General features: G+C 47.1%; 1 protein-coding gene across 1 annotated transcript in view; it reads right to left on the minus strand.

Moving 5' to 3' along the window:
- Positions 1-7,194: 7,194 nt before the first annotated feature.
- The window catches only part of twz (BTB/POZ domain-containing protein twz), a 425,221-nt gene continuing 420,652 nt past the window's right edge, over positions 7,195-11,763 (minus strand). The window contains exons 8-9 of the mRNA XM_076212157.1: positions 11,034-11,188; positions 7,195-10,730 (exon numbers count right to left, since the gene is read on the minus strand). Of these exons, the coding sequence (XP_076068272.1) occupies positions 10,577-10,730; positions 11,034-11,188 (309 nt within the window). The 3' untranslated portion in view covers positions 7,195-10,576. The remainder of the gene's footprint in view (positions 10,731-11,033; positions 11,189-11,763) is intronic.

Raw genomic sequence — 11,763 nt, forward strand, 5'->3', positions numbered from 1 at the left:
TAAACCAATTCGAGCTCCCTTCCCTGTCCCCTCACCTGATCTCCTAATTCGCCGCTCTCACTGTGTGCTCCCAACCATCTAACCCATTTGCATCCCAACCCCCACCCCCATCTTGACCCGTTTTTAGCCTGCTTTTGGCTTAATCCTAACCCCTCGTTGGGGCTCTTTTTCACTCCCGAATCCTAAGCAACCCCCAACCCCACCACCGTTTCCTCGTGTCCTATTTCAAACCTTTTCGCCTATTCCCTATTTGTTCAAAATTCTCTTATACCTTGTGTTCTTGTGCGCCATCTCTGTCCCTTAACGGGACATGTCAGTTAGTCTTCCCTCGACGACTAAGCAGGTGGCTCCTAATTACCCAATCCCCCCCCCCCAAGTCCTATTTGCCTCTCCAACTCCGGTCTTGCTCCTTGGGCGCCCTCGACGACGACAACGACAACGGCTTCCCCAGGAGGACCAGAAGACTCTCTGTATCTGTTGCCGCTTTAGGAGTTTACCCTCCGTGCCCTCTGCGTTCCCATTATGTTCTACATGTGTTCTTAGGCAATATTTGCTCGTCTTGTGTCACTTCCCCGGCCTGCCTTCACTCCAGACGACGCTGCCAGGCTTGTTCTGGGTCCGCCGCTCCTCGTCCTGGGTTCTCTTCCTCCTCTTCTTCCTCCTCTTCCTCCGTCGTCATTAAAATAACACGGCGAGGCTCTAGGGGAGTGTTTCTAACTCTCATTCTAGATCTAAACTTGGGTCATTTTCCAAATCTAGATCTGGAACTTTATTGTTTTTCTCACTTTTGCTTTTCCTCGACATCTCCATTCTGTCTTGCCTTCTCGCTATCCACATACTTTGTGCAAACACACGCACATACATACATACATACATACATACATACATACATACATACATACATACATACATACATACATCCTTACACCCACCCACAATTGTATTATATATGTCTATATAAAATATTAATTTGTTCTCTTGTTTGATCGTGCAAATACCTATGCTCCCTTCCCCCCCCCATCTCCTACTCTGATGTTCCAGGGTGGGAGGGTGGGAGGGAGTGAGGGTTACCCACTGAGGATGAGGGCTCCTACCTTATTCACTTTCTTTCTTCCTAAACGATCCCCCCCTCCCCTTTTCAACCTTGATTCAACATTCCCCGTTTCTTTCTCTTTGCCCCCTCCTTTGCTTAAACAACTATTCCCCCCCAAACCTCCAGCCTTCTCCCAAAAGTTCTCTCTCTCTCTCTCTCTCTCTCTCTCTCTCTCTCTCTCTCTCTCTCTCTCTCTCTCTCTCTCTCTTTCTCTCTCTTTCTTTCTCTCTCTCACACACGCACGCACACACACACACGAACGAAAGGGAGAATGTTTATATTACTCCACCCCTTCTTTCCGCTCCTCTTTGTCCTAATGCTAATCCTATACATCCCCCCACACTCATCCACTTCACTCACCCAAACCCCCCCTCACGCTCTCAGTCACTTCTTACACTCCCCCATTCTTAATCACCCCCTCGGCAAAGCCCCTCACTCCCTCTCCTTCCCCCATCCCTTCCGCTTCCCCCCCTCCGGATTCCCCCCTCCTCTTGTGGCCCCCAACCCCACCCCACCCTCTTCCATTACTACTATTGTAACTCTTCCCAGCATGTCCCTTTAAACTTAGCGCACAGTTCCTTTGCATATTTTTCTATTCCTATGCTCCTCCTCCTCCTCCTCCTCCTCCTCCTACACCTCTTTCTCCCTCCCTCCCATTCCCTCTTCCACCCCCCCTCCAACCCCTCTTCCCTCTTCCCGTTTGTTAATCTTTTCCTCTTCCTGTTCCTCGTCTTTCCCCATCCACCAAATTCTTCCCCTTCCTCTTCCTTCCCTTTCATCCCCGGCTCGCCTGAGTTCGGGCCTCCGGGCTCGGAGGAGCGAGGTCTGGAAGCCCTCAATGTGTCGGGCCTAGCCGGAGGATATAAATGTTCTCTAAAAATTTTAAAGAGTCTACGTGGTTCTGTTTCAAGTAGAGTGCAAATGTTTGGTTTTCGTATAGTAATGAGATTATGAGCAGATTTGATGAGCCCTTCTCTCCTCAACCCCGACAGCATAGCTCTCTCTCTCTTGCTCTCTCTCTTGCTCTCTCGCCCCCTTTTGCTCTCGCTCTCTCTCTCTCCCTCTCCCCTCTCTTCACCATCCCCCCCCCATCTCTCTTACTCTTTATCTTTGTCCTTCTTTCACCAAATCTATACGTTTTATTTCTCAAAACCTTTCTAGCCGTTCCCTGTTTAACCTCCTAACCTGCTCGCCCGTCCTCCATTCCCCTCCATCACCCCTCCATCAACCTTCCTGCCCTCCACCAAACTCTCCCTCTCCTCCTCTCTCTTTTCCTCCCTCTTTTCTCTAAGCTGCTCAACCCTTTGCAACCTAAAGATGACGACAACGACGATGACGACGAAGGCGGAGACTCGTTTTGTCGACGACATGACGTAAGTCTAGTGATATGCAGTGACATTTTGTGCTAAAAGATGTATATCTGGCTTCCACAGTCCGTTGCAGGAGGGGGGAGGGGAGTTGGGGGTAAGGGACGCAGGGGATTGTTTGCTGTTCCTGGCGGGGGGGGGAGGGAGGGAGGTTGGCACTGCGTGGAGACACATCAATATGATTCATTTAGCATCACTCATGGCTATACTCTCCATTATGCGAAAGGCGAAAGAAAACAAAAGAAGACGGATTCTGGCCGAAGCTCTCGTTGCATCCAGTCCACACGTCATTTCTCCCACTTATTTTTTTCATGGGGTAAATATTGTTACTGACTGGGGTCCGAGGGGTCTTGCGGGGTCAGTCGGGCTCGTGGACCCTGATCACGGTAACGAGGAACTGTAGGAAGGCGCGGGAGCTCAGGGAAAAATAGGAAAAGTGGAGACAGAAAGGGGTGTAGGGCAACCCTGGCACCTACCCCGAGGCGCTTCCAGGAGAGAGAGGCGGGCTTTCATGGTGGTAGCCGCTAGCTACCTTCCCAGGCAAACACAACCAACTTTTTCAATATTTTCACACTTTATGTACTTACACACATACACGCGCACGCACGCACGCATAGAGACGTCATCACGTTGAAAGACGCGCGCGCACACACGCACGAAAGAAAGCACCAGATACGGCTGCAAACATACACGCCCACGTACAAAAATACACTCCAACGAAAAACAGATGTATTCGTGTGCGCGGTCGCTCTTACACGCGTACACGCACGCACACGCGCATACGGAAGCAGATGTACACGCTCAAGCACACAGACACATCTCCACGAACATTTAACGCACACAATGACGGGAGAACAAATTTGCCAAACTGCCGAGAACATGATTATATCGTTGAATGTTTGGAACTGCTCTAAGGGGCTGTCGTCGCTGAAGGCCGCGCCGACGACATCCCACGGACCCGTTCGCTCTTTCTCCTTGTGTTAGGATTAGCTTTTTTCGCTCTCTCTTCCTCTTCCTCCTTGTACTTTCTCTCTCCTTTCTCCTTCTTTACTTTCTCTATTCTCACCCACCCATTCCTCGCCATTCGACTTTTCTTGTTCCTGTTTGATATCCATGGCTCTAACGAAAGACGTGGATGATGACGATCATGATGATGATGATGATGATAATGGGGGGGGCAGCGGAAGCTATAACCATTGACAACACACACACACACACACACACACACACACACACACACACACACACACACACACACACACACACAAACAAACTCCACCTACCAATACCTCTCTCAGTAATATCGGTGCTCATTCCATCCATCTTTGACCCTCCTGCCAATAAGGTCCAAAACTCGCAGTGAGACAGTGCGTTCGTGACTTTTACGGTTCTTCCAGTCATTCTCCTTGCCAGTTTACCTATACCTATCCATCCATGTATCATTTGGACGAATTCTACACACTCGCCAGCCCCGACTGCCTCCTCCACACCCCCCCCTTCTCCTCTTTCCACTCTTCATCTCGCTCTCTTTCTCCCGACCCCACTCTTTTTTTTCTCTCACTCCATTTGTTTTCATTATCTCACTCTCCTTTAGCAATTTGTAGCTGTGTTTCCGATGCCTGAGTCCCTTTGCTCCTGTGCCATCTATCACATTCCGTTCTCGTCTTTTAATGCACCCCCAGCTCCAGTCCACCATCTCGCATACACACACACACACACACACACACACACACACACACACACACACACACACACACACACACACACACACACACACACACACACACACGCACACGCACGCACACACATACACACTTCCCCCAAGACCTCCACACAGGGTCTTCATGAGTGATCCGCAGAATCTTGCAAGAAATTAGCTGCAATGGCCGGGTCCAGGAATGAATCGCGATTCAAGCGTATAATAAATCTTTTTCCCCCAAAAGAAGCCATTCTAAGACCTTTAGTCTCCACAGTGAGGAATCCATGTTCAAAAAGAAAGAATAAAACCGTACTTTGTGTCAAAGGAAGAGTATAATTTATGAATACATATACGTATATATATATATATATATATATATATATACATATATATATATATATATATATATATATACATATATATATACACACACATTTGTATATGTATGTGTGTGTATAAACATATATATATATATACATATATATATGTATATATATATACACATATATATACACACATTTGTATATGTATGTGTGTGTATATACATATATATATATATATATATATATATACATTTATATATATGTGCATATATACATATATATATATACATATATATATATATATGTATATATATATATATATGTATGTATGTATACATGTATATATATATTATATATATATATATCATATTATATATATATATATATATATATATACATACATACATACATACATACATACAAACACACATATCTGTTTAACATCTCAATAGGGAGACTGTTATCCTTATCTATAAAAGTGTTTTCAGATAAAAAAAAAAAGTCGGGTTGAGTCGAGGATTGTTGGGAGGCAGAATATTGACATTAGAAAAGAGGAAGAGGAAGAAGAGGAAGAAACGAAAGAAGAAGAAGAGGAGTAAGAAGAAGAGTAAAAAGAAGAAAAAGAAAAAGAAGAAGAGGAGGAGGAGGTGGAGAAGGAGGAGGAGTAGGAAGAGCACTTATGACTGACCTGATTACCCGGATGCGTACAGATTTGATGGCGGTTGACATCTTTGTGGCAAGTCTTGCCCCATCACTTTCCTCTACACTACGTCACAGGTTCTTGCTGATGACGTGGCGAAATGAACAGCAACGGATAATGAGTTCGTACTTTGGGACACCTCTGGCCCCAGCCGGGTAAGACAAGGCTTATACAGCCGGTCCAAAAGGTCACTTGCCCGGGTGAGGAAAGTAAACGGCCGGATCGAGGGGTCAAATGTCCGGGTCAAATGTCCAGGCTCGAACGGTCAGCCTGGACAAAAGGTTAATCCGCCAGGAAGAAGCCGGTTTGGAAACTCAAAGATTATGAATGAAGCTTTGTAAGGAAACCACAGGAAGGTTCTGGGGGTGGGTGGGGGGGAAGGGCAAGTTCGGGGCTTTAAAAAACCGGATATGGTAACTGGAAAACCGGTGAGGAGGCTTAAGAAATCGGCCAAGAGATTTGCATCGCTCATGAGATCCTTAAAAGAACCGGTTGGAGACTTCGTCGGGTCTCAGAAGTCTTGCGGATATGAATCGGGTTTCTTGGTCTTGCAAGAGTTGGGCCGAGGATTTAAAGCGTTGGATGAAAGACATAAGAACATAAGAATGAAGGAGAATGCAAGAGACTGTACGGCCTACACTAAGCAGTTCCGTGTCCATGACCACATATCATCCTTATCCATAAAGTTATCTCGTCTTTTCTTAAAACAACCAATTGTTTCATCGCTCGCCACATGGTTACTAGGTTTATTCTAATATTGTAGACTTACTGGGTGTGACTGTGCTGAGTTTTACGGGACCGAGTAGGAGGCTCTCACTGCTGTTCCATAAAGTTGGTTCTGCGAGAAGTACGTCGGAGAGAGTCATCTCCATGCCATCTTCAAACCAGGTTCCCGAGGAGTGACATTCAGTCTACGGGCTGTTAGTCAAACGTTTCTTCCCAGAGAGATTTATGGGGCTGCGGATTTTCCATTAGTGAAAATCAAAGTCAACAATTGACTCGAAATTGTTGCGTCCTGCGGAGTATCTATAAGATTTGAATGGAACTTGTTGTGAATAATGATAATAGATAGTAATAATAATCATTATTATAACAATGATAATTATTAATGAACAAAAAAGTTGACAGGAATTTTCGGTTCATCTTTAACCTCAACGTTCACCTTAAGGAGTGACCAAAAAAAAAAAAAAAAAAAAAGAATTGTGGACTTGTGTCAATCCTCTTGAGAGCGGAAAGTGCTTTTTAACCCTTGCATTACGCTGACGTCATTCACCGATTCGAATCTGGCTAGAAACGTAAGTTTACTTAACTGAAAATAGGCACTGAAACAAATAGGATCTCTATCGATCTATGTATGGCATCGTCATGCATAATCTTTTCCTCCTTTTCTTAAAAAAATATGTTAAATCACATTCCTAATGACACGAAGGATAAATGGATATTATCAGTACACATCCCAAACCCTCCCTCCCTCCCTCGCGATCTCGCATGGCTGACACAACGACATGATGACATTTCTTTGAGTTTCTTTCTTTTTTTCTGTCAGTTGCAACACAAGACAAGTTGCAGTATTTTTTTCTGTCAGTTGCAACACAAGACAAGTCGCAGTATCTCCCGGGATAAAAAAAAAATGTAAACAAATCAATGGGTTACAGTAACAGAAAGCATAAAAATGGCGCTGGAAATAAATGTTAGTCTACATTATGTTAAAAACTGTATTACCAACGGTCACCGCATCTACAGTACCAAAGGGGAGGGTGAAGAGGGGGGGTGGAGGGGGGGGGGCAAGGGGAGGGGAGGGAGAAGGAAAGGGGAAGGGTGGGGAGGGAGGTAGGGAGGGAGGGAGGGAGGGAAGGAAGAAACAAATCTAAAACGCAAAACCATGTATCACAGAAAGCAAGACTCTTGTCTTGCGCTGCATCTTGATTGAACAAGGACATCAGCTTGCATAACACCATTTTTTTCAACAGTTTTAACCCCCCCCCCCAAAAAAAAAGTACGTGAAAGACATATCGAATTACTCTGCTTCCATTAATATAACTGCAGTACATACATTTATTTCAAACCCTTATTTAGAAGGGGAAAAAATGGCAACACACAGAGCAATGTTTTTGTTCAACCACGAATCAATGTTAGCATACCTAGCGTATGGCACCATAACGATTCAAAATTACACAGGTTCACTTCTTCTTCATCTTATCAACTATTTACAAAAGCCTAAACCCTTACCCTGTCACGGCGCACCTTAAAGCCGTTGTTATCCCGAGCCCCAAGACGTTTGACTTCCATGGTTAGGGGAAGACCTCTCGACTTCGGATAGGATCTTCGTCAGGGATTCTGGTCAGGCTAATGGGCTGCCTCACGACTAAATAGAACCGCCAGGCGCTAGTTATAACAAAGACTGTAAAGTGCGTCACAGTACTAAGAGATTAAGCGGAGTAACTTATCGGCCCCAGGTCGGTCGGTCGGTCGGTTGGTTTCGGTTTGGATGACCGTTTAAGACGCTCGTTTCTTGTCGCGGTATAAGACGCAAGAAGGAAAATAATCCGCTCCAGTTACTGCCTTCCCATGCCGGTCGTGTAGCTTGAGTTCACACTATCATGCCGGCGGTGCCTTTCTGTGTTCTTGTACCGGGAGTACTGGTCCGCACTGGTTTTTGCATTACTGGTCGTCTTCCGATAGCATCATATTACTCAGAATACCGGATAATACTTCCGCGTCCCGGCGACAACACCGGCTCTTTTCTTTCCCTCTTCTCCCCGGGAATCTTATCGCCGGTCGTCCAAAGTGCTATCAAGCAGGCCATTACCATGACCAAGCATCCGGTATACCAGCTGGAGGGGACTTGTGCATGAGGGGAAGTCTTGGATGTTGAAGACAACACACATACAGATGGTTGTTGTCGGAGGAGGTCTCTTTACTAGTGAGAAGTTGTCGGCTCTGAGCCTTTGGTTTTTCCTCCTCTTCCTTCTCCTCCTCCTCCTCCTCCTCATCTTTGTCGTGACTAAGTATCACAACTTCTGATCTCTCTCGTGAGCTGGGGGTCAAGCGTGGACAGTGCATAAGACTAACAGGCAATTCTGCCACATGTATACTGCTCGGTGTTGACATTTGTTCACTTGGTGTAAAGCAGTCGTCAGGTCTCTTTGTCAGATGTATTTGTGGGTCTTCTCTTGCCTACAGGAGGAACACTGGATGTCATACTGACGGCAACTGAACCTGTCTGAGGCGCCAGTACCAGATACAACAGACACTACAAGTTTAATCTCTTAGTGCCAGAGAGTCTGCAGGTACTCGCAATATTTGTTCTCTTTCACGTGGCACTGCAATCAATCTTCAACGAAGTGAAAACGAGTTTTATTTTGTGATATGCCGATGAGGATGAAGCCGTTAGCGACCGGTGATTATTGCAATTATTTGGCTGAGGAAGGCAACAACGGACCTGGGTTTACTTCCGTTCTTGGCTACGCGCGATTTCTTGGCTATATACTGTACATAACGTGGAAAAGAATGGGTGGATAGGGTCATTGGGGTTTCTTGGACTACGACATCCGGACCTTTCTAGAAGGTGGACCAGGAAAAAAAGGTTTCTCCCCCCACCTCCCTAAACTCCTTCAGGTTTCTTCTGAATCCACAAGAAAGGGAGGGACGGTGGGGGAGGGGTGGAGGGGAGGGGTGCAGAAAGGGAAGGAGGGAGGGAGGGAGGGAGGGAAGGAGGGGGGTAGAGGGTGTTTTTTTTTTACAGGGACCTAACCTTACCGATACACGTTTATTAAGGACCTACAATTCTGCGCTCTGGCTAGCCAGGCCATGCGCTCACAATGTCTATTAAATCACTACTATGTACTCATAAAAAGTATAAAAATTGTAAGAAATCAAATTAGTATGGTTCGTCCAGCGACTGTAGGTGGACGGGCAAGCGACGTATGATGTCTCTTGGTTTCTTTTCCCCGTTTTTTCTTCGGGTGCACGTCGTTCATCCTACCGCCTAAAGTCGCCGGGCGAACTATACTCTTACCGTCCTTCAGTGCTGCCGGGAAGATAAAGCCGTTGGACAGGGGTGCTTTGAACCACCATACGCACATATAGTCATATATATATTTATATTTATGTATATATATATTTATATAAAATGTTTGAATCTAGAAAATAAATTTTCCCTTGAATGGGGAAGGTCCGGTGTAGTTCCCGTCGGATGAGACCTGCACGGCTTGCCGCGCTCCCACGGGAGCCGCAGCGACTCCCCTCCTCCTCCAGTCCCCCGCGGAAGCGGCGGCAGCCTTCCCTCCCTCTCCCGCGGAGACCTCCCCAAGGGCTTTAGCAGTCCCGCAGCCTTGCGACTCGCACACTCGGTATGGCACAATCATTATCATCTAGCTAAGAATAGTACTCATGATAGTCAAAATAAAAATATGCAATAGCAAATTAAGACAAAAATACAGGGTTGACTTGCTTGCGACTGGAAGGGGAAGGGGAAGGGGCTGAGGTTGCGGGAAGGGGGGCTTCTGGCCCCGCTTTCGGGTCAGGGGGGCGGGGACCCCCCTCCCGCACCTACCTGGCACATGTGCCCCTCCTCCCCCCACTACCACCACCGCGTAGACTCGACTTGGACTGATGATGGCACTGAAGAATCCACGCCAGACTACAACAAATTAGTCCTGATGCTAAAAGCGTTACCGATACTGACTGGGCTTGTGGCTGGCAGTAGGAAGGAGCAGTCGGAGTGGGTGGGGAGCGTCGCGTCCGAGAAGGGGAGAGGGTTGGGTTCTTCTTAGCCCTTGGGGGAGGTGTCTCGACAACCAGCCTGGGAGCGGCCGACCGTCGACTCCTGCAGATTCCGGGCTTCCGCAGCGGCTTGCCAGAGGATGACGTCCACAGGTGTAGCTTCTGGATCTAGAGGGAAAATATTTTGCGTACAAGGAAGCCCGCACATACATAGAACACATGCACACCCGATGACGCACACAAACACACACAGGCACACACGCACGCACGCATACACATGAGGAGCTGTTACTGCATCGTTCGGAAAGGAGAGCTGTCCATGAGGGCATCTCGCGTCTCTCCTCATCTTCATCTGGCCAACAGTCTCCTTGAAGAAGGACGCAGAGGTGCGAGGAGGGCACGGCTACGGTGAGACGACGATGAAGACGAAGAAGTCGAAGGCGACGCATACAACGAGGACGATGACGACACAGACGACAGTGACGAGGAGGAGGAGGAGGTGGAGGCGGACGAAGAAGAAGAAGAAGAAGTAGAAGCAAAAGCAGAGGGGCGTCTGAAGGCGACGCCCCCGGCTGCTGCAGCTCCTGTGGATGTGGACCCGGGTCCGGCGACGGCGGCGGCGATACTCCCAGCTAAGATCTCGGACTTGAAGGGTGAGGCCAAGGATCATCACAGGGGTACGGCCTTCCGACAAAAGAGGTACTCTGAGAACTGCTGGCCCTCGACGCCGCCGCCGTTGCTCGCCACGACCGTGAAGCTTGAGTTAAGGAGGCGCTGGATTGCCTGCATCGAGTTGAGTTTGCAGTAGCCGTTTAGAGGGAACCTGTGGGAGGGAAAGCCGAACTCGGGTTACAAGTAGGAGAGTGGGAAGGGAACAAAGCGATCTATAGAACCTCGCTAGAAGGGTTCATATGAAGAACTCTACGATTGGATTAATCTTTAGATTTTTTACTTCTTTTTTTTTGTATTTTGAAAAAAAAAATAGTTTTGAAAGCAAGACAATATATATTTTCTTATTTTGATGCTGTGAAATTTTGAGATTTTGAGAAACTGAAAATTCGAAAAATAAGAAATTCGAAAATTTGAAAATTTGAAAAATGAAAATTTCGACAATTTCATTACTAACCTGATGATGAACTTCGGGTCATGGTTCCATGCGAGGGATGACCGGGCGTCGAGCATGGCCTGGCTGACCTCGGGGAACATTTCCTCTATCAAGCCTCGCGCCCCGGATAACATCACACGCTCGCCCAGATCCGGGCAAATGTTCAGAGCGATCACCTGTACACGAAAGGAAGACGAGGGAGGGAAAATATATAAATATTTCAACGATAATATGAAGACAAAAATTATGTTTAAACAATGATCATGATGACGTTAAAAAACACGATATATCATTCTTCAGTATTTCTATCTTCTGTCCCGATGAGTCCAGATGATTCTATTCGTTTCCATGGCAACCTCGAACCACCACTCGGGAGCAACGATGGGGTTAAGCGCCTCGTTATGTTTTACCAGGAACCGGATCGGGATGGAGGGCTCAAGCTGGGTTCCCCTCCTATTCCGAAACCCCCCCAACTGAGGAACCACCGCCGCGCCCTCGGGTAAGATCCCCAACGCTAGGCTTCTGCTCTCCTTTTTATTAAAAAAAAAAAAAAAAAAAAAAAAAAAATCCCACACGCAAGGTACACAGAACTATAAAGGCTATACGAGCATAAATGATGAGCAAGTCTCGGACAAAGGGAGCGTGTAGCATAAGTGGAAATGAGCTTAGGCCGGTGGGGGTGCAAGTGGCGGACGCCACCCACGCCACCCCGCCGCCACCGCCGCTGCCACCGCCGCCGCCACCACCGCCG

The sequence above is a fragment of the Oratosquilla oratoria genome, chromosome 29 (genome assembly GCF_046742065.1).
Source record: "Oratosquilla oratoria isolate Oo_2021 chromosome 29, ASM4674206v1, whole genome shotgun sequence".
NCBI lineage: Eukaryota > Metazoa > Arthropoda > Malacostraca > Stomatopoda > Squillidae > Oratosquilla > Oratosquilla oratoria.